At 32.4% G+C, this 24,953-nt stretch overlaps 2 protein-coding genes across 3 annotated transcripts in view; both read right to left on the bottom strand.

The window, feature by feature from the left end:
- LOC145328461 (tetraspanin-1-like) overlaps window positions 1-24,953 on the bottom strand; it is a 245,927-nt gene that overhangs the window by 140,867 nt on the left and 80,107 nt on the right. The gene's annotated exons all lie outside the window — the stretch shown is intronic.
- Window positions 1-24,953, bottom strand: part of LOC145327425 (gem-associated protein 6-like) — a 67,000-nt gene that overhangs the window by 1,490 nt on the left and 40,557 nt on the right. The window contains exons 2-3 of the mRNA XM_080170975.1: window positions 7,506-7,553; window positions 848-1,056 (exon numbers count right to left, since the gene is read on the bottom strand). Of these exons, the coding sequence (XP_080027101.1) occupies window positions 848-1,056; window positions 7,506-7,553 (257 nt within the window). The remainder of the gene's footprint in view (window positions 1-847; window positions 1,057-7,505; window positions 7,554-24,953) is intronic.

Here is a 24,953-nt window from a genome sequence, read left to right as displayed (position 1 = left end):
CAGCGGAATCTAACCGGCTCTAATTTAAAAAAAAACAATAACATCTTAGCTATAAGTATAATTAGATAAGTCCACTTCTCCTGATTATACATTTATTTCCTTGTTACTATGGATGTTGTCATCCTTGTTGCATTCAATTTTCCGTTTTTTGGTGTGCTACATTTTTCATATTTAAAAGCTGGAAAAATTCAGAGATATGGACAAGTTTGACAAAATAAAAACACAGACTTAAATACAGGGTTTCGGATCCGCATTGATTTTTTGCGGATCCGGATCCTCAAAATTTGGTCAGTGCGGATCCGGATCCGGTTCCGGATCCTTGACAATAAAAATAAAATCATCAAACCTTTCAAAAAATATTTATTCTTTAATTCGAAGTCAAAAATACTTTTAATCTTCAAGTCTGACCCTAAACCTTAAAGATTGGCTCTCATCAAGAGAATGTCTGAGATTGTATATAAATTTAGGTAGATTTTTCCATTTTTTCCGCATATTTTTGAGTCCAAGGATCCGGATCCGCATTTTTTTGCGGATCCGGATCCTTGGACTCGAAAATATGCGGATCCTTGCGGATCCGGATCCGAAACCCTGCTTAAATATGTACCTAAATACTCTTTTATATAAAGTAGTAAGGTTTTATTTGTGTCGTTAGATTTCAAAAACTAATGAACCGATTGAGTTCTTTATTTTAGGGAAGCTTCACCGGTATGGTTTTAGCCTATTTTATTCTTTGATTTATGGATGATTTTAATTTTTTTATATCCTTTCCTAACCCTTCAAATACATAACCTTACTAGATGCTAGGGGCGCATCAAATAGTATTAGGAGCTACTTAAAAAAAAATTACCTTGAATTTCAGCCGTCAAATTGTAGCCGCGTATGAAGGTCTGTAACCGGCCCAATTTTTCCGTCAACTCGGGCGTTATCGGCTGGCTGCTGTCACTTTTGGTGGCGGCTGTTAGGGCGGCTTTCAGCGGCTCTAACTCGCAGCTGGATGGCTGATCTGGGAGGATGGTTATCTTGGCCCAGTCAACTTCAGGTATGACATACAACTCACTGAAAAAATATTTTTGTATTATAGCTAGTGATGGGAATCCGGATCCGGAATCCGAATCCGGAATCCGCTCAATTTTCGGCCAATTTTGGAATCCGAATCCGGATCCGGAATCCGTTTTTTATAGCGGATTCCGGATTCTAAATTGGTAGGCTAAATTTAATTTAAATAGGTTAGAAAATACCAAGCACATTTTTAGGACATACGTAGCACTTAAATTTTTAAATTTACTAATGTGATGTAAATGTTTTAGTTATGCTGGAAGTCAACACTTTAACAAATCAAGGCTTCAACCAAGTAACATAGTGATAAATTAACGAAAAAAGCTATCCCTCTGTGACGGACGGCCTTTTAAAATACTGCTAGAATCCGGAATCCGAATCCGGAATCCGCCAAAAATAAGAATCCGGAATCCGCAAGAATCCGTCATTTTTTTTGACGGATTCCTTCAGAATCCGGAATCCAAATCCGGCCCAAAAATTCGACGGATTCCCATCCCTAATTATAGCAGCCATTAATAAAATTGATTTGAGCAAATTTCTGACTTTTTGAAAACAAGAATGTCAAAATCTATCAACACAACGTGTTAGAATAGTTCTATCGTTTTGATACTCCGTATGATACGTATGTTGAATTTGAAGATTTCTAGGATTAAAAGGCATAATGCCATTAACGCAGGCTCTCTATAATTATTTCTCAAAATGTAACTATAATAGTGTTAACGTTCGTTTGTCCTTTTGTCTAATTTTGTTCAGCTTATCTATTAGGGATGTTGCCATCCTTGTTCTTTAACAGAAAAGAAATTAGTTTCTTTAATTTTAGAACAAATTAAACACAGGTATTTTATTTCACCTTTGAAATTTAAATAAAAGAAAAAGTATTAGATGAAATATAAATTAAGCAAGGATGACAACATCTAAAAGAAGCGAAGTCAAATATCATCCTTATACTAAAGTAACAGGATGTTTGTCTGTTTGTGTATCTGTGTGTACCGAAGGATCTCGCTAACCGCTGAACCGATCGGGTTCTCCTTAACATGGTAGTTTCTCATAGGTTCTGGGAAGGTTTATAACTATTTTCTTGGTGGGTGGGGACACCCCCAACCCCCCCAAAAATGAAAAATACCCTTCCTCCCCCCAAAAAATTTCCACCTTCAAAAATATTTTTTTAACTTTTCTTTTAAAATTTAAAATAAGAAATTGGGTTATCAAATTCGACTCACCCCCTCCTCAAGTGCCCCTAGAGGCCTCTAGGGGCGTAGCCGCTAGTTTAAAATAAACAAGTTCTCTCATTCGTTGACAACTTTTTCCACCAATATCAAGAGGGTAATTATGTTTGTAATAATTTGGGTACATAAATTTATTGTTAACTGTCTTTTTTGAACCAACTGCTAATCATATTCCCAACTACATAAAACAGTTCGTTAACAACAGACGGATAAACAAATATTATTAAAATAGTAGATTCGCAACGAAATAAAGAAATTCGCGTAATAAAATGTGCAAATAGTGAGACAGGGAAAACTAGCAAAATAATTGAAATAAAATTCTTTTTATACAAATTTTCTTTTTTGTATTTTTTTTGCAAGAATTTCATCGCACAGGGTCTGTACATCAGTATGCTATCAAAATACTTGACCTAACCAAACCTAAAGTATTAAGAAACAAACGAAAACCTACACGATTTTAAATTGGTAGATTTTCTTTTTTATTTCTAATTTCTTCATTAAATTGAGAAAAATCTCCCAAAATACATTTTTTATATGCACACAAACAAATTGCTTATTACAAATGTCTCTATAAAGACGACATCATAATGTCAATGAAATCATAAAAGTTTTTTTCAGACAAAATATGAATCCATAAAAAAAAGGATGACAACATTCATTTCAGTAAAAATATGTTAAGAGATATTTTTTACTTTTAATAGTCCTTTAATTGAGCAAATACATAAAAAAAACGGCTGCATACCTATTATCTAGGGGCTCGAGTAATCCAAGAGGTAAGGAAGAGGATAAAAAAAGCAAAAACTATGACGCATCCCTAAAATGAAGAACTCAATCGGTTCAGAAAAGAATACTTTCTACTTTATGTAATTTGAAATCATTTATAAAGCTTACCTCAAAAAAATCAGAATTATACTAGTAGTAGGTAGTAACAAAGCTACTCTGATATTAGAATAATTTTGTTCAACTTTGAAGGATTTCTGAATAGCACGTCATACGCATTCAACAGACAATTGTAAACAAATGTAAATGAATATTGTCACTAAAAGACAAAATTTTCTTTATTAGAACTGTATCCTAGTTTTTGTTAATACAAGATTGCTACTGCTGCGCTACTTATGAAAGAAATTGTCCTATTTAATAGTGGATCTTGAAAAATTATTCATCATCAAAAATAAGGCTAACAATACAAAAATATTTATTTTAGTAAGCAATTATTAGTAGCGCTGCTATACTATAACTATGGCATGTATGATAAATAATCTATTTGCATATTAACAAAAAAATTGATTCTTTAGTTGCTTTGAAAGATAAGTGACTGGTTCTTAGGGTAGATTCCTACAACTATGAGGTATTAAAAGTAAAAAAAAAAGTACGTCAATGCTTTGAAAACGTGTTATAAGTTGTTACGACTTTTTAGTAGCAAAGCTATTTTAATCTGTCCCCATTCTTTTATTCTTTTTTGTTACAATCTACTTATAGATGTTGTCATCCTTTTCAAAATATGATTCCATAGTTTTTGTAAATGTGCGGGTTTTTTAATTGGGCTTCCTCATTTATGAACATATTTGCCCTTGCTGTAAAAAAACAAGAATTCTAACAATCATAAATATGTAAACAATTTCAAATACCTAAGAGAAATTAATAATCGACCAAAACCATTTATGTATTAAAGAGTCTGACTTTTCTATAGTGAGTGTAGAACACACTTCTAATAATGAAGTTTTAGTATGTCTAACTAAGTTTTAAATACCTATTTCTTATTTTACAACAAAAATTAAAGAAAGCATCTTTAAGCAAATTTACAGATAAGATTAACAGGCTTACTTTAAAGTTTACAATATTATTTATTGTTGCTGCAATGTAAGTCACGTGCAAATGCATAAAATGTCATTTAGTTTTATGGGTCATTTAAGCAAATCCCACCCCCCCTCCCCGCTAAATGCTAAAATGAATTTTCGTGGTAAAATAAGCACACCCAATCTTAAGAGTTTATAACATCAAAGCTGGTTTTCAAAATCATCAAATTTTGGTAACTTACAATCTAACACAAATAGAATAACGCCTTTCTAATAAGGCAAGCAGTACCTTAATAACCCAGGTATCTAAAGGTATAAGACAATGACAGATAAATTCCAACTATGATACACAAAAGTACCCCTTCTGTAGATTGAAATTTAATTAGTAGTGAAAACGTTTGGACATTTAACTTAATAACCAAACAATCAAAATTCAATAAATTCTCTGGGGGGTGGTACACCCCAGACCCCCCAAAAAAACAAAAAAAAAAAAACCCCATCTTTTTTAAAAATTTTTTTTTGCATAGGTATATTTAGCGAATTCATCATTTATTCACGAAAAATGGCGATTCATTCGCAATTTTTTCGGCTGGGTGGGTAAAAGAAGATGTAATAATTCCCATACTCACATCATTTTTTAAAATTTCCTCTTGGGGCAAAGCCCCTAGAGGCTAGGGGCGAAGCCGCTTGTGTATAAAAACGCAGTAACTCAGTGCTTATTGACATTTGATGGTTCTAATGCTCAGCTTAGATTTTGAAGATGTTATCATCCTTGTTCATCTACATTTTGCAAGCTCAGCATTGCATAAAAAAAGGAGGAAAATTTTCTGGCTGATTAAATATTTAATTTTGCTTCCAACACTTTTAAACACCAAGGCTCGGCAGCAATACACTTCTGCAGCCCGGCTGCAGGCTAATTTTTCTTCACGTAAATCTAACACTAAAATTTACAAATTACGAAAACTATTGAATTTAACTCGCAGGAAAAGGAAGATTTTTTTCTTCCATTGTCCTACGTACGTATCCTTAATCTATAATACAAAGTAGAACGATGTCTGTCTGTCTGTCCGTCTGTCCATCTGTCTGTCCGTCTGAAGCTTAAGATCTCAGTAACCACTGAACCGATTGGGCTCTACTCTTCAGGGAATATACCTACTGGTCCTGTGATGGTTTTAAGCTATTTTATTGGGAGGTGGGACACCCCCAACCCCCAAAAAAAATGAAACCTTCCCCCCCCCCAAAATTTTTTTTTTTTACTTTTTCTTTTTAAATCTAAAATACCAAAAATCAAACCTCTTGGGGCAAAGCCCCTAGAGGCTAGGGGCGAAGCTGCTAGTCTATAATACAAAGTAGAATGATGTCTGTCCGTCTGAAGCTTAAGATCTCGGTAACCACTGAACCGATTGGATTCTACTCTTCAGGGTATATACCTACTGGTCCTGTGATGGTTTTAGGCTATTTTCTTTGGGGGTGGGACACCCCCAACCCCCCCCCCCCCCAAGAAACAAAAAAATCCCCCCCCTATTTTTTTTTTTTTTTTGCAGAAGATTTCCTAGGTCCTTTATTTTTTTTTTGCAGAAGATTTCCTAGGTCCTTTATTTTTTTTTGCAGAAGATTTCCTAGGTCCTTTATTTTTTTTTTGCAGAAGATTTCCTTGGTCCTTTTACGAATTTCACCTTAATTTTTTTTTATCACCTCTTGGGGCAAAGCCCCTAGAGGCTAGGGGCGAAGCCGCTAGTCTATAATACAAAGTAGAACGATGTCTGTCTGTTTGTGTGTTTGTTTGTAGCGAAGGATCTCGCTAACCGCTGAACCGATCGGGTTCTCCTTTACAGGGTAGCTTCTCATAGTTCCCGGGAAGGTTTATAACTATTTTCTTTGGGGGGTGGGACACCCCCAACCCCCCAAAAATGAAAAATACCCCCCCCAAATTTTTTTTTTTGCTTTTTTATTTAAATCTAAAATACGAAAATTGGTTTGATCAAACCTCTTGGGGCAAAGCCCCTAGAGGCTAGGGGCGAAACCGCTAGTTACTTATATAAAGGTAATAAGGTTTTTTTTCTGTAGCTTAAGATTTCACGAACTAACGAACCCATTGAGTTCTCCCTTTCAAGGAAGCTTCACTTAAGTCCTGGGTTGGTTTTAGGCTATCTACTATTAATATTTCCCTATATTTCGCGATTGTTTTAGGCTATTTTCCTCTCTGAATATAAAGCCTCTAAATGCTAGGGGAGCATCCGCTAGTACAAGATAAAATAGTTTAGAGCGGTTTGTTTAGATGATAGGACAATGGGATATAAACTAATCTTTGCAGTTTTAAGTACAAAACTTGATTTTCCTGGTACAACCAAATTTTCATTCTGCAAGATGAAGACAAAACAGTTTTTATTCAGGCGTTAATCCTTAACCCATATTAAATCAACTTTTTTGTTATACGTAAGATTTTAAGCGACTACTTTTATACAACTTATTTGACAAGTGCATATTGCCAAGATACCAAATATTAAATGCAACCATGTGTTTTTTAATATAAAAAACAAGGATGACAACATCCATAAAAGCAAAGCTCTAAAATAAAAAGGAAGGACAAACGAACAATAACTCTTATCGAGTGGCAAAACTAATAAGAAAAATATTAATTTCAAAGTCTGTATAAGATATGATCAAATATTGGTTAAATACAGGATACTGTTTTAGGATATACTTTTGTTTTAAAACTTTCATTAAGGAAATGCTTCGCTGAAAATATTGTACCTTGTAGTTCTAGGATTCAATATTCCAAAACTCAGATGAAAAATATTTTTTAAAGTCCATAAACAGATCAAAAACCTTCTCTCTAGTACAAAAGAGAAAAAGTTGGATAAAATGTCTTAACTGGTAAAATCAAATGTAAGTTGAAAAGAAAAACTATAGAGGTGCTACGCATGTAAAAAATTCAAATATTTATATAATGGCATCATTGATCTTAACAGTAAAGTGTCATATTTGTATTTTTTTCCAGTGGAGAAGCTACTTAAAATTAGGATTTTACCCGTGCACGTTCATACGTCACAAAGTCAACAGAGTACAAATGCTTCATAGAAACCAAAGTAATCTGAAATTTGTCCGTTCGTCAATACGTCAGTTTCTAACAATATATTTGCTTTTGTTCAACTATTAATCAAGAGTAAGGAACAAGTCTTGATATTATCTTTAATAAATGTTGCTATTGTCTACTCTTATACGTACCTTTTAAGTAATTTTGAATCTAAAAATTCACAAAAAAGCAAAGCATTAAAAAAAATACAGACCATTAAATCAAACGAGTAAGAGATTAGATACTGCTTATTGGGTCAGCAAATCTTCAAACAAAAAATCAGGCTTTTATGTTCAATAGCATCCATAGGACGCGCAAATAGTTAAAGAGTAGCTTCTAATCTACACATACCTTTTGATAGGGTCGTCCTTGTTCACTTTGCCAGTCAGCAGAACACAACTGAAATAGAAAAGATACATTAAAACAAGGACGAATATGAAAATAAGAATAAGTATTTAATAGCTATTTTTCGCATCGTATTACAGACAGCTTTCCGCGGATATTAAAATGAAAAATTCCAAGATTAAAACAAGTTTTGTCAGACCCGAGGGCCCAAGGTAACAAAATTGGTATTTATTTTTTTTAATTTTATTATTCGTTGAAAATTGGTTGTAGTTCGATGCTGTACATGATTTTTTAGTATGGCCCAGAACCGGTCATAAACCAGCAACTATTGATCGGCTTCGAATCAAAATGGAAAGTAAATTACCTAACCTTTTTACCATTGGGTTTAATTTTTTAAAATCCAACAACAAATAAAAAATTTCAGTTAATTTAAGCAAGTGAATTCGATAGACAGACCCAAATATTAGTGTAGGAACGCTACTAGAAATCTATAAATGCGGGTTGGAAATTTGAGAGCCAATTGAGTTCAATAAAAGATTCATAAATCTGTCTATTACTTGGGTTCACAAACGTTTAATATCATGGTATGACACTACTAGAAGTGAAAAAGAGTTTTAAAAACGACACTTCACTTGATGAATATACACCGACACATATTAAGTACCTATATCCATCAAAACTTTTTAAAAATCGTGGAAAACAGCTAATAGTTGCCAAATTCTTAGGCAAGCAAGTGTAGTGTTAAATACCGTAAAACATTATTTTGAAAATCTCCCTTTCTAGGTTTTAGATTAACGATGTCAAAAAGTTCATAATGGCGAGAACGGTTGTAGAAATTTGCGATTTTAATCAATTTATATTATGTTTGTGTATCTATAACTTAATTTCATACTCTGAATTTGTTCTAATGGATAGAGGTTACTATCTAAATTTACTTCCGCTCAAAAATAGCGGCTAGTTGCTTTTGAATAAATCAGCAGTTTCTAAAAAGCCGCAGCCACAATTAAACCAACCTCTAGCAAAATTAATGGGGTGGAGGGCAGTTTATGCTATATGTAATGATATGGGGTTCTGATGATTACTAATGTAATATTTGTGCAGAATTCAGGCCACACTTTTTTTGTAAAACGCTGCCGCACCTTATATTATATGTGCGACTGCCAAGCCCTGATGTTGACACATATTCTTTATATTGAACTTAATTGACAAAACTAGCAATTTTTAGTGTGCAAATTAAATTTTGCAACTTTCAGCGTCGCGACCTTCTGTCTAGTTGTTTAGATAGACAGATATCTAGATAGGATGGGTGCATAGATAGATAATTAGATCATCCATTTATAAGAATTTATTTACATACTATAATTACTATCATTACAAGAAAAAACGACATAATTTCTAACGGACGCCCAAGCTCTTTACTTTTTTTTTGTGGTGGGGAAAGGGTAAAAATCTTGATGGGGGGGGGGGGGGGGGGTAAATTTCATTTGTGGGTGGGTTAAACATTTTACCCCAGGGTAATATTTGCACTCGTTAAGAGGGGGCGGTAACCCCCCCCCCTCCCCACGCCATGAACGTCCCTGAAATTTTCACCAGTCTAAATCTAACTAGTGCAAAAACGTTTTTAATAGAAATTAAACATTGCTATATAAAAATCTATTTATAAATGTTGTAAGAAAATTACTATTTTTAGACATTCTTCGGAAAAGAGAATTATAGCAAAGCTTTATGAAGAATTAAATTGATTATCATCCTATTACATAAAGCTGCAAAGCTATATTCGTTAGTCCTTTAAGAATTCGCAAACAGCTAATCCGATTTAGTTCACAATTTTCTTTAAGCCTTTTAGAGGTCCTATTTGATTTGATCTTGGGATGGTTTTAGGCTATTTATTACTTTATTCTATTCCTACCACTTTGAATGAAGATCCCCTAGAAGCTAGTGACGCAACTAACCGACATTAATCCAATAGCCCAAAAAAAGACATTTGGACCATGAAATTGTTTATTTTAGGAGTAGCTGCATGCACTTATAAAAACTATTTCTGTATATTTTCCATAGAAATTGATCTTAATTATTTATGAAGTTGACAACTGTCGAGAAATATTCATATTTTTAACTATAAATAGAATAGACATATCTGTGTTATTCTGAAAAATTTGTGTTAGCAAAGAGGTCATTGTCCTTAAATTAAAGTAACAGAATGTCGTTTGTAGCTTAAAACCTTACTAACCTCTGGGCTGTTATGGTTCTCCTTTACAGTGATTTTCTGATATGCATAGAAAAGGTTAATAACTATTTTCAGAAATGATATAACCCCTGGAAAAAATAACACCTCCAGAAAATTCTTTTTCTGCAAACTAAAATCGAAAGTTGAGAGTCGGTTTACCCTCCTTCCTATTATCTGAGGCATATTCTATGGTATGTTTTTAAAGAAACTAATTGGTTACTTAATCTAAAATTAGCATAAAATCTAGCAATAAGCTTTACTACAATTTATGGTATCACAAGATGGGTCCAATATTTGGAGTATGTTTGCACCTCTATAATCCAAAAACCAATATATAGAACAATAATTTTCTTAATAAATATTTTTTGTAGGTAAAGAAAAATAAAACCTTATATATAAGGTAAAAGGTTGACCCAGACAAATAAATAAAGGGAGGAAATAATATGGTATGCCTTCAATACCAAGGAATAACATTCTAACATATTAGCAAAAATAGCATGTAATAACGTGTTTAATGATTAGAGTTTAGCAAATAAAGGGAGTTTTTACTTTGGTAATGATTTTGTTCTTTAGATTTGAAAATTGATACAAGTCCTCATTTGTTGACCCATGGCACTACCCCTTTGATGTTAAAATTTTTTTCCTAAAACTTCAATAATCCAGTCAGCTATTAGTTGGCTTAAAATTGTCGGTAGCAAAGGTTCCTTCAGAATATGTTTACACTATTGTAACGTCTACAAATAGTAGTATTGGTGGTGGAAAATAATTTAGCGTCCATTGTCTAATCTCTGTATCTATACGCGGTATTGTATGATGACCAGGTCCAATGAAGACGTGTGCTATCAGCAATCAAAATAATGACCAGAAACCTTCGAATCAACATTATCAAAACAAATCAATGGATAGGCATATTCAATATTACTTACTTTGTCCGTCTGACTCTTAAATCTAAAGGATTAATTCCCCTTTTACAGTTATTTCATTTTTTCAAGAAGATTCCCCAGACCAATGAATCTTTTATCTGTTTATCTGAATTTCTGTTTCAATATTCATCTAAATAAATTTTAGACCTCTTAGAACTCTTTTTGATCTATGTTTACACACAAAGATAAAGATTCTATAAAGATGTAATTTACTCACCATGTCTGTAACTGTGCATGTATGTCATGCTCATTTCTTTTTAGAATCTGTTATAAATTGTGGCCCTATCATCTAGGGGCTCTATATTCGAAGGGAAAGGCGGAAAAATAGCCTAAAACCATCTCAAGACAAAAACCATGCCAGGGCCTATGTGAAGCTTCTTTTAAGTTAAAAGGTATTAAAATTTTAAGCTAAAGACAAAAAAAAACGTACTACTTTATATAGTAAGATTAAATGTTACACATTGGATAGCATAAACTCCATTTTCCACTTCTTCCAGACGCTATTAGTTTAATAAGATTTAGGAAACATTTTCTTATTTCCTTTTCTTTCTACAGACACTAAATTGAGAATAACTTTTTATATTCTTTAAAGAAAAGATTTTTTCAGAAAAGACTATTATTTATAGGTATTTTCTTTCAATAACCATAAAAAAATCATAATATATTTCTAATACTTATCATTTTGCTAAAGTTGTAAAAAAAATAATTTGAGAAATATAAGTTATGAAGAAAACATGGATAGGCCAATGTAACTTAAATTAATCTTCTAATCTTTAAATTCGCCTTTAAGAATTGAAGGAAAATACCTACTTCATTAATGTATCTCTCAGTATAACATTAAAAATTAGCGGCTACGCCCCAAGAGGCCTCTAGGGACACGTAAAATTGTTTACTTTCAATCTATTTTTAAACCAGCTATTTATCAAAAATATTTTTTCGCCGATAGATGGTGTTGGTTATGTTCTAGCTAATTGCAAAAAATGTCCGCAGGGCGTCGTTGTTTTTTATTTTTGTCGATTTCTCTGTGGAGGGTGGTGGTAATCCACACCAATCAGGGTTTAATCTTTAATTTTATTATCCGCAGAAAGCTGTCTTTAATACAATACGATAAATACCTAGACTGAAAACATAATATGAATATCTTTTATAGTAATAATACATACTAAATTGTATGATACTAGCGGCTTCGCCCCTAGCCTCTAGGGGCTTTTTCCCTAAAGGTTCAGGGGAGAATTAAAAATTTTTTTTTTTTACATTTTTTAGATATTTTCTGTATTTTATAACTCTTTATAACTTGTTATAACTGTTTATATTTATTTATATTAATTTATATTTTCTAAACCCTTCGAATTTTTTCATGTTTTTAAAAATTTCTTTGACATTAGCCTATTTGGGGCTTCGCCCCTACAGGAGAAGGAAGGTTTCACAATCTTTTTGAATTTGAAAAAACAAAGTTTAAAAGAAGAAAAGAAATTTAAAAAGAAAAAAATAGAAATATAAAAAAATATAAAAAAGTATAAAAAAGTATAAAAAAATATAAAAAGATATAAAAAACATTAAAATTAGAAGAAAAAAATTTTTTAGAGGGAAATTTTCATTTTTTGGGGGGTTTGGGGTGTCCAACCCCCCAAGAAAATGGCTTAAAACCACCACATGACCGATAGGTATATACCCTGAAGAGTAGAATCCAATCGGTGCAGTGGTTACCGAGATCTGAAGCTTCAGACGGACAGACAGACGGACGGACAGACATCAAGCTACTTTGTATTATAGATAAATTAAATTATTAAATCGAAGAGTATTTCTATCCACAAAATCTTAAACTTGCAAAGTCAAAACTTACCTAAAAAGCACAATTTGGTTATTTAAAAGATAAAAAAAAAACAATTTAATTGAATAACATTTTACACTTATATTAACTGAGCATCAAATTACTTTCAAAAGTGCGTCATTTTTTTCTATGAAATAATATTAATACCTTTTTCTTTCTGAGCAATTAAAAGGACTTCAAATAGTTATCTTACAATGTAACAAATTCTTTTAATTGACTTAAGCTATTTTTTTTTTATTATTATGTACTATTTGAAGTCGACGCTCCACTTTCGTTTTTAAATTAAAACGAGAAATGTAAAAAAATGTGGGATAGCTTATCTGGACCAATAAGATGCTCCACGTCAAATAAGAACCATATGGGTTCGACGGTTTGCGAGATCCTTCGCACACGCAAACACAAGTGTAGACATCCTGTTACTTTTATATAAGGATGTGTTTATTGTTTTAACACCGAAATAAATTGCATTTCTATTTACAGTGTGATTGTGCAAACTTTTTAGTTTTTGTAATTACACAAAAACTGTAAAAAAAAAAATTAGGACTGACTTTAGAAAAGATATGGCGAAAGATCTCGCTACCTGCTGTACTGATAAAGCTCTCCTTTAAAGTCAAGCTTCTTGTAGGTCCAAGGAAGACTTAATAATAGTTTTTCTCGTATTCATTTGAATCCGGTGGATAGGAATCGGTTCTCATCCATACGAAAAAACTATGTCTAGCATCGTGTTATATCCAGTTTTCTACGAATATAGAAATGTACAATCATAAGATTAAAACCAGTTTTTTTAGCCGGTGCCTTTGGCACCACGGGGCTAAAAAAAACTAGTTTTAATCTTATAATTGTACATTCTATATCCGCGGAAAGCCGTTTATAATACGATACGAGAAATAACTTTTCTCGTATTCATTCGAATCCGGTGGATAGGAACCGGTTCTCATCCATACGAAAAAACTATGTCTAGCATCGTATTATATCCAGCTTTCTACGAATTTAAAAATGTACAATCATAAGATTAAAACAAGTTTTTTAGCACCGAGGTGCCGAAGGCACTGGCTGTTTATAATACGATGCGAGAAATAACTATTCTAACACTGCCAAGAGGATTAGACACAAGAATATTTTATTTATCCCCAATTTTTTTCTTCTCCTCTTCCCCTCCCATCAAAATGGGCGCAACAACCACTAGCTTTATATCAAAGTATTTTCACAACTTGTTTTAGTATACCAATCATATTTGGTGTGCATTCAATTCTGCAAATTCATCAAATTCAATTATCACATGATGAAAACTGAACAGCATAAACTGAACTGCCCAGAATCTTCAATGTGAGAAACGAACATTAACAAATATAAATTAAATTATTTGAATACAGCAATTACATCAATAAATACAAAATTCGTATGGTTCCAGGCTATTTTCAGCTCTTCCCTGCCCCTTTGAATATGATGCTCTTAGATGCTAGGGGCACAGTACAAGGGTCCCTTTCCTCCCATACCAAAACTAAATTAAGTATAACAGCTCTCCTTTATGAACACCTATAACCATTATTAATTAAAAAGCGTTGCTTTATAAAATAACACTTTTGAATATATAACTTTTTACGGATGTGATAGAAAGCAGACGTGAATGCACAATGGATATTTATCTTGTTTTATGATTGAGATGTGATAAACCCAGGGTTGAAGGGGACATTGGGCTGCAAATTATAATGGTACCCAAAGATATATAGAAAGTTTCTCTCATTAGTTTCTTTTAAATCTTAATTGGTTGGTCCAAACTATCAGTGTCTAAAATTTTCATTCAATAATATGTTGGGAAAGGGTACTTGGGATGTACATCAATTTTTAAACAAGAGTTTTAAGTACTGAGTTTTCATTTTTATTGTTCCAGGGCAGAAATAAATATTTTAAAATTGTTTTTCTAAGTGTGTGATTAGAAGCAAATGCATTTCCCATACTCAATTAGTATTACTCATATCAGTGTAGTAGAGCGCCAGTAATAGTAGCAGAGATACGACTGTCAACGTCTTTAATATGACAAGGTATGGCCTGAAACAGTCTCGAACCTGACACCTGCCCCCACGGCAAGCAGGTACGCTATCATTTAAGCTCATGCGGTCGGTTTATCCTTGTTTAACGTTGTACTTTTCGGGTTTTATTCAATGGTTTCCAAAACAAGGATGACGACATCATTAGAAGCGAAGCTCAAAAATCAAACGGTATGACAAACAAACAAACACATGTAGGATGTCAATGCTTAATAATATTCTTTATTTTGATTTAAAGGTATAAGCAAACTTGTATTATAACTTACCGCAAAATTGCTTAAATACAGGTTTGTGTACAAGGACATACTTACAGTTATAGGACTTAATTATAGAGATTCTTCTAACTAAAAAATTAGCAAGATTGAAATGATAACGATTATAGAGTTGCTAGGATTCCTAAATCCCACTTAACTGTTTCAGGAGTCATAATAAATAAAAATTGGTAGGACAATTCTAACATGCCTCAATTAAAACAGAGCTTACCCTTACGATTCACGAACGTACTGACGGATGTACGTTCAGGTCCTAATTATATGTAAGCTTCGCTTTCAAAATTGTCCTTTTTATGATTTGTAATGTTGTATGAGAAGTTACATCATTGTGGATTTATTTTAGCTACCAGTTACCACCCATTTTTAGAATAGGGATATGGATTAACAAAACATTTGTAGCAGTAGTAATCCTTTTATATAAAGCAGTAAGGTTTATATGTCTGAAGCTTAAGATCTCATTAACAACTGAACCCATTGGGTTCTCTGATTTAGGTAAATTTCACATCGGTCCTGTGATGGTTTTAGGCTATTTCAATTTCAGATTTTAGTAAAGCTATTTTTCATATCCCTAAATGCCAGGGGCGTAGCCGCTAGTAAAAATAACAAGGCAGAAAAACAGAAAATATTAGCTTTTACTTTTCTTTTAACAAAATTACCCCTTAAATTCTAAAATCAGAAATCATGTGTAAAATACTGAGTTTGGAAGCTTAAAATCATTGAGGATGAAAGGAGATAAACAAAATTGACCTTCCTATACATCTAGTGTAGATTAAAGTTAATGGTTTAAAATTTGAGAACTGTTATTTTGTACAACCCAATCATTATATGATTTATGCTTAATTAAAAACAAGTTTCCTCTTTTTTTTCTATTGACTATTGTTTACTGCTTTTTCACACAAAATTTATGAAATTATTTTTTCATTTTTATTTTTACATACAAGCATGAAACAGCAATTAAACTGTACATAAAGCTAAAAAAATTTAATTGCACATAAACAAGGATGACAACATCCATAAGTAAACCGGCACAGAATATAAAAATAAGGCGGAAAAGTTTAAGAACAACAGAGTATATGTTCATGTTCATTAAATAGGGAATTCATTCAAATGAATTTCAAGGTTCAATTTCCCCCATAGCATTACTAGTGTACAAAAAGTTATACATGCCTTTTGAAAACCTTTAGCTAAAAATGTAATAAATCTATATTCAATGGCAGTCTAGAAAATAACAGTCCCCCGTAACGTTTGACGGACGAATGAAAGTCAGTTACTGAGTAGCTTCGCATAACAAATAAAAAAATGTGGGTAATTTTCCTCATGTTATGCATGCCATAAACAGGTATAACCAGTATTTTTAATTTTGTTTTCCATTTAAGGACAGGTTTAAAATTCAAGGAAAAGCTGGATAAAAATATGTTTACAATGGTTGTCAAGAAAACACTTAGAAATTTTATACAATGAAGTAGTAAGATTTAAATTTTTGTTTCTTATTGGCAGAGAAAGTGTAACCCTTACCCCACTAGGAAAAAGTCCAATCTGGAATTGAACTATTTGTTTTATTTTTTGAGCTAATTAAAAGGGGATATGGTAAGTTAACCCCCCTTAGAGATTATAAAATGGTCTTACACCCCGCTCAATATTTTTTTAGCAATAATGAGAAGTAGATTCCTAAGAAGTAAGTCCTTTAAGATCTAGATAAAACCTTTTAAGGTCAAATTTGACGAAAAATAATTGAAAGAGGCCTTTTAAGAAAAGTATAAGTAGGTCTTCACACTCGGAATTATTTTTTTATCAAGAAATAAATATATCTGATAAAGGTGGACTTCACTAAATATTAGGGATGGGAATTCGTCAAATTTTTGGACCGTATTCGGATTCTAACAAGAATCAGTCCCAAAAATGGCGGATTCTTGCGGATTCCGGAATCTAGCAATATTTTAACGGGCTTTTTAAAAAAAATTAAAAAATTTAAGTGCTACATAGGTCCTAAAAATTAATGTTCTCAGTGTTCTCTATAATTCACTTCCGCGAATCAAACCAGATTTTAAATGATATTATGTATAATGATGATAATCTTTGTCTTCAAAAAGGGGGAGTTTAAAGAAAAAACTCAAAACGCTAATTTTAGCCTACCAATTAAGAATCCGAATCCGCTATTAAAAAACGGATTTTAGATTTGAATTACAAAATTGGCCAAAAATTGGGCGGATTCCGGATTGCGGATACGGATTGCCAAGCCTACTAAATATGAATCATTTTCGGAAATTTTAAAATGTACGTCCTACTGTCCGTCCGTCAGAAACGGGGTGGTATTCAAGATAGACAGCTGAAAATATTGGTGAGGATTCCTGTACCAATGAGCATCCAGTATATAATTTACTTAGTCCGTCGGTGCAGCAGTCATGCTACAAAAGACATATATTTATATTTAAATAAGGTTTCATGATTTTCTGTATACCTGTACTCACTAACCGCTGAATATATATATGTTGCTTTTACAGCGAAGATCCTTTTAGGTCCAGGAAGGTTTATAGCTAATTTTGGGGTGGGTTCTACCTTCAAAGATAAATCGCACCTTGAGGCGTTGCCGCTTGTTAATATAGAAGTATTTAATAAGAAAATGTGGTTCAAAGAGTAGCTAAGCTGCCAAAAAAAACAATAAAATATTAAGTGATGAGAGAAAGAAGTTTTTCCTGGAAAATGTATTCTTTTTATAGAGAAATACTTATCAATTCTTAGGAAAAATATTATTTGGGTACTTAGCATTTATATGATATTTTTAAGTATATGTTTGAATTGTCCTATCAATTTTAAACTTGGCATAGAGATTCCTGTAACAGTTGGTACAATTTAGAAAGCGTAACATCTTTTTAATCCACATTTCCATATTAAGCATTCTGTCAATAAGCTAACAATACTGGTATAATTTCTAAGATTTTTATTTTATTATTTAAGAAAATTCTGCAATATGATTATATAGATGCTTTTATAGTATGGCTGAGAACAAGTCCTAATTCATCGGATATCAATCGGTTTCAAAACCATGCTGGAAAATTATTTCCTTTGTAATGTATTATATGTATCATCATTTGACACAAATAAAGAAATCTGCAAAAACTCAAAGTTTGACCAAGTAAAGCGATTTTTTACCTTTTTTTCAGCAGACGTTAAAAAGCCATCGTAATCTAAGGAGTAAGTGTACTATGTGTATGTACATTTGGAATTATCCAGATAATTCAAGATTTACTCTTCTCTTTCCAGAGAACATTTACAGAGATAGATAGATACACAAACGTGGAGATAGATAGATAAATATTAGGTGAGAGAATATGGGATATAAGGAAAAATACCAAGAAGTTTAATTGAAACTTTACACGGATAATTTCCAAATAAGGAATTTTACATATTGATAACTGGGTGTTCAACAATTTTAGTTTGAATTCATCTTGAATAGGACATGAGAAATAATATTTCTCCATTGCGTTACGGATCGAGAGTCAGACGGACAGCCACTAAACATTAACAAGCACGTTCTATCTTCTAGATAAAAACTCTTGGGTTTAAAAGGTCTTAACTGGAGGCAGGGGCGTCCAAGCTTTTTATTTTGGGGGGGGGGGTAAAATGGCGCGCGAAGCGCGCCGCAAATTTTTTTACCCCCCCCAAAATTTTTACCCCGGGGGTAAAATTTGCTTGGGGGGGTAATTACCCCCCCTGAAATCTGTTGGCAGGGGTAAAATTTGTCTACCCCCCCCAAAATTTACCCCCGGGGTAAAATTTTTTGGGGGGGTAATTTAAATTTTATCAAAAATTTAGTATTAAAAATGCGCGCGAAGCGCGCAAAAATTTTTTTGTTAGAGATTTTTTATTTTGGGTTGTGTATTTATCCCCCCAAAATTGTTTGGGGGGGGGGGGTAAATACCCCCTCCTAAATGGTTGGGGGTGCCTACGGCACCCCCAGGGTAGGGGTAAATTTTAAATGGGGGGGGTAAAATGAAAAAAATTTTGGGAGTGCCTACGGCATCCCTAAATTCGTTTGGGGGGGGGGGGGTAATCGCCCCATTACCCCTCCCCCCTTGGACGCCTATGACTGGAGGTTCTAGGCAAGTCAAGAGTTGAGCCCTATTATCAAAACAAAGGCTCTAGGTTTAAATAACATTTCTTTTCCCCCTGAAATTATTTACAACATTAGAACAATAAGAAGCGAGTGAAAAAAGAGAGAAACAACATAAATAAAAAAAATAGGTTTTTTTTCACTCCAAAATGTAGGTAGTATACATTAAATGAAAGAAATATTTTATAGTAATATTAGGCAAAATAAAAAATTGCTATTTTTCTCATAACAAGATAATTAAAAAGAGACAATCATCTTTTTTGAAAATGTAGTATCATTTTGTAAGTACCAGGATTTGTGGTTGATAGTTTTAAAGTAACGGAAAAACTTCTCAAATATAGATGAACCTACGTCACCACCAAGTTATTTAATATCAACCCACCCTTTATAACTTAGAGCCCTTAATCAAGACTAGTGGTGAAGCCTATAGTTGCTCAAAAGTATAAGAAATAATACTAAAATAACTAACAAATATAATAAATAATGGATATGGTTCCAGACAAAATAAAGCATACATATTTATGTTGTCAATTATAAATACTATCTTTGAATATAATTCTACATTACTTCAAATACAGGGATGTATGTTTATCAATATCCACAGAACAGCTAAAAATTAATAGATTTTACTAAAGGTTTAGCAATAATATATACATAAATTTTTACAATAGTTGAATTGTTGTTCTATTTATTAATGAATTTTAGACTAGTGTTTTCTACCCTATATAAAAATAAATAAAATAAACATTACCCATTATAATTTTGATTAAAGTCAAAGACCTTAAGCGATAAGAAAATGGAATAAAAACCTTCAATGTCAGATAGTTCCATCAAGGGAGAGGTCATTTTCTAGTAAATCCCGTAAAGGTGTGTGTTATAAGGCCTATAAATAGTAGTAGAACGATAAGGTGCTCTATATATTTGTATTTCCTATTGAATAGAACAATAGGGAAGAAATTTTTTTTTTTTTTTTTGATAACCGTACCTGGAATATCTGATATTTCTATCAAATGCTTTGTTTGGCTCAAACTGACACAAATAAAAAAAAAATATAATTATAATAAATCAACCTGTAAAGAATGACTTCTTCCTTTGTTTAATGGTATAGATTGTTCTTAACCTTTACCTTGTACCTATAGAAAACATTATTATTATAATTATATTTTTTTAAAATTTTTGTCAGTTTGAGCCAAACAAAGCGTTTGATAGAAATTTCGTATTTTTTTTAGATAATCCAGGTACGGTTATCAAAAAAAAAAAAAAAAATTTCCCTATTGTTCTATTCAATAGGGAATACATATATCTAGAGCACCTTATCGTTCTACTACTATTTTTAGGCCTTATAACACACACCTTTACGGGATTTACTAGAAAATGACCTCTCCCTTTGTTAATACGTGAATTTTAGACTTTAGTAAAATGTTTGACATCAAATAAAACCATTTATCTATAAAAGATGCTATTAAGGCTTACCCCCTAAAAAATATTTTTTCGATTTGATTGAAATTGTTAAGACCTGCCCTTCCCCTCCCTTCTCAACCCCCCATGTTTAAACCCCATGGCATTTACCCTGTGCACGCCAATAGGTAGAGCTGGCATTCAACTAATTACGCGTAAATGCATGGACATGTATTGATATATGTGTCTGTAAATATGGATAATATAAAACAAAGAATATTTATTAGTATTCCCAATAGAAGACCATTATGTATAAAAGCAAGGGTGTCACAATCGCATTATTGAATCAGTATTTTAAAAATTTTCCCCTAATTTAAAAATTGTAATTAGAATATTTAGGGGACGGGGTCGGGTTTAGGGTAAATCTTTAGCACAAGTGTTAAGTATATGAAAACAATGTAGTATATCAATCAAAATGAAAGTAACGGATATTTTGAGTGCACCCGGCACCCGTATTCTATATCTATTCATGCATAATACATTGAGACCATTCCATATTATCTTTAGTCTACATGTTTAGTATTAAAAAGTACAATTATATTCAAAGAAAAACATTAGAATAAGCTAAAAGCTTTTGTGAATACATAAATTTTATTTTGTAATCTTATATCTTTTGAGAGAAAGAGAAAAATGGAAAAGAAACAAACGGAGAAAATAAAAAGAGTAAAAAAACATGTCACAAGAGGTTGCTCTCACACAGAGTGCCTAACGAGCATATGACCCCCCAATCCTTTTAATTAAATAAATTGAACATAAAGGGAAAGACTATTTTACTTCCTCCTTATTCCTAACTCCTGCAGGGTTACCGTGTACTTGAAGTAAGTTATCGCGAAAAACTCCTCCCTTATTTTCGATCTATTTCAAAACAAGAATTATATCAGGGGGAGAGGGTGGCATTTTGAGGGAAACCGCCCAAAAGAGAAAATAGAAAATGAAAGCTGGCTAAAATATTTTGTAATTCTATGAATTTGAAAATTCGGCTAAAATATATGTTGGTGAAAATTGTGATTTATAAAGCCACGTTTTCAATAGAAATGTTTTTTAACAAGGATGGAAGCGAATCTTTTGGATTTAATAAGACTACCAGGGCAAACAAGTGTTTTATAAGAGCTAAAACTGCGCATGTTTCAACCAAGGGTAGGGAGGGGACAGAAATAGACTAAAACCATTCCTATAGATAAAAGTTGAAATTAAAATAGCCTAAAACCATCCAAGGATATACATGAAGCTTCCATAAAAAGGAGAACTTTATTAGAAATAGTAGCGGATTTGCTTGACTGACAAACACAACCTATTCATAGAGAATCTGTGCTTTTAAAAATGAATATCAAATATATTTCATAGGATTTGTTGTTTTTAAACCTCACGCATGTTTTAAATTTCTGTCTTATTTTACTATTTTAATTTTCTCTTTTAAGGCGGGAGCGAACTCAACGCTGGATATCCTAAAACCTGCCATGGACCAACACTAAGCTTCGCTAAAAATTTTGGAACCATCGGACAGTTTATGAGAACTGACAGAAAATACATACAGACAATTATATGATTTTATATCTTTCTAAAACCTAATAACTACATGTTAAATACAAATGTAATAAAGTTTTAAATCAATAGAGCGATTCTGTCAATAATATCATTGAAAACACATACCTAAAAAATTAACAAAATTTAATTATTTCTAAAATAATAATTTGTTTTCCAGTATAGCTTCGAAACCGATTAATATCCGCTGGATTAGAACCGGTTCTCAGCAACTGAAAAATCCCGTACAACATCAAATTACAGGCAATTGTCTACGAATATTTAAATATAAATAACAACAATAGCGTTATAAAAGAAAAAAATCAAATTTAAATATCAATGGGGGTAAGAGAAAATAAAATACGACATTAATCCCTGGAGGAAGGAGGGTATATTGGACTAGTACATGTTATCTTATTTGTTGGCTAAAATACGTTGGGTACTTAATATGAATTATAATTGGTGGTTCCAAGTTAGTAGTTAGTAATTATTTTCTCTACAAAAAAATCACTGGAGATGTATATAAATTTAACGCTCATTGTCCTATCCCTTAAGATCCCTGCATTGACCTATAATATTTAATTCCCGACCACACATGAATATTTTATTACACTAGAAGGGGTAAAAAAGGTCATAATTTTTATAATCGTCTTCAAACAAGGATGATTGCATCTAAAAAACGTAGCTTAACAAGAACAAAAGCATTAGAAAGGAGTGAAAGCATTAGAAAGGAGGGGGAGATGGGTAAAAAAGGGGAGGGACACTCCCCCCTAACTTACGCCACTGTTAAAAAATAAACTGTGAATACTTCTATCTTTCATATTAAACTATAAAAAAAAAACATATTTTCAATGCTATGGGATGGTTTTAGGCTAATTCACCCAGCCATCTCCCTCCGAATATATTGCCCCTGGATGCTAGGGCTTTCTAGATAGAAATAACAAAAAATAGTATGATAAAAGTTCTAAATACCGTTTGCAGACGTAGCTTTAACGCTCTTGAGGTATCTGATAGACGTACAGACATACCCAGTACATAGAGTAGCTTCTCTAGTAAAATTATGACTTAATAATTTAAATATACCTAAAGCGTATTGGATTACTAAAATACTTCTAAAACATAAATCTACTAAAATTAATATTATGGTAGATATATAAATTTCTTTAGAGATCGGACAATACATTGATGTAGTACACCCTAATTATGAAAACCAAAATTAGCCCTACTGTAGATAAAAATTATTGGTGGAAAATGTTTTAACAAACCAATAAGGATTTTATATAAGAACCCAAAAACAAAGTTTCCAAGCCAACGAATTTCAGAACCTGTTCAAAAAAAACTTTGGGTAGAACAACAAATCCATTGGTATGTAATCTAGTTATAATCTAGTATTTGCTTAAGAAAACTATTTGTCCAAATCTAACAAATAAAAAATGATTAATACATCTAAAAACCTGTTTAAAATCAGTCTATATCCTTCTACCTCTAATATGTGTATATATATATAAATTGAAATACAAATCAAGGGAAACAATAAACGGCTCATTACCATTTTAAAAAATATATACAACGCATGTCCCCACTCGCTATATTTAACAAGAACGATAATACATCCAAGAACTTGCGAAGCTTTGAAAATCACAGCCCGGCAGCCGCAACTGTAATCAATACAACCGCAACTACAGCCGCTAACATAACATGATGGCTAAATATCTAATATTTAATCTCAGTGAATAAAGCGCCTATATTTTCATATTTTGTTCAGCGGTGGCCAGTTTTTTAAGCTTTTTATTACCGGTTTATTTAAAGTTTAGTTTATATTCAAACAAGCGGCTTCATCCCCTAAAGGCCTCTAAGGGCACTTGAGGTGGGAAAAGGGAGGAAGTCGACCCCGCCCCACACCAATTTTCAATTTAAAAAGGAAAGAATTTAATTTTTTGTTGGGGGGTATTTTTTTCTTGGGGTAATTCTTCTTTGAAAGGTGGTAGTACTATCCCCAAAAATAGTTTAAAAACCTTTCCTGGTAGGAGATCCTTCGCTAAGGACAAAAATGTTAACTGCTTTATATATTAGGATGTTCCCTCCTTCTCTGAGACTAGCCGACGGGATCGTTTAGGTCCATCAACTAAACAGTTGCAGGAAAATAAGCAAGAAACAAAATATTATAGAATCATTAAGAGAATAGGTACTTTATCATTAGCTGTATATTATGTACACTAAGAAAAAATATTTGAACACTGTTTCAAGCAATTTTGTAAGAAAAATCCGGAATAATATAAAGTAGTGAAGGCAGGTTTTTTTTATAAGGGGGTGGAGAGGTGAATATTTTACATCTCCAAAAAAAAAATCTCAAGGCGGTACACAAGGATCCTAAATATTAACATGTTGCAAATTAAAATAGTAAGATTTCATCAACCAAAAAACACCTTCAATCTTTAAGTTGTAAAAATGTAGACTTTCAGCGTCTAAAATGCTTTCAAGTTGACCCTGAAAAAATGAATGATGAACCGGCGCGGCGACAAAATTATTGAGCTCAGCATCTTTAAAAGGATATCTTGCAAAATTATCTTTTTAAAACATAAATAGCATATGCACATTTACTTACAAATTAGCTTATTAAACAAATGTGTTGGATGAATCTACATACACATATTTTTACACAAATCAGCTTAGTAAATAGCAATAATATATGGAGGACGTACGGACTTACCTATTTATAGAGTAGCTACCCTTCAAAAAATTTTTTTTTATTATTAGTGACAATATTAATTTTGCATTCCAATAAACAAAAACTTCATTTACATAGACAATATTAATATGTAATCTATAATACAAAGTAGCTTGATGTCTGTCCGTCTGTCTGTCCGTCTGAAGCTTATGATCTCAGTAACCGCTGAAACGATTGGGCTCTACTCTTCAGGGATTATACCTACTGGTCCTGTGATGGTTTTAAGCTATTTTCCTAGGGGGTGGGACACCCCCAACCCCCCCAAAAACTAAAAAAACCACCCCTCCCAAAATTTTTTTTTTACATTTTTTGTAAAATCTCAGTAACTACTGAAC

This window comes from Acartia tonsa, chromosome 9 (assembly GCF_053477335.1).
Source record: "Acartia tonsa isolate MP-2025a chromosome 9, ASM5347733v1, whole genome shotgun sequence".
NCBI lineage: Eukaryota > Metazoa > Arthropoda > Copepoda > Calanoida > Acartiidae > Acartia > Acartia tonsa.
Note: the sequence above shows the minus strand (reverse complement) of the source record. Positions and strands in the feature narration are given on the sequence as shown.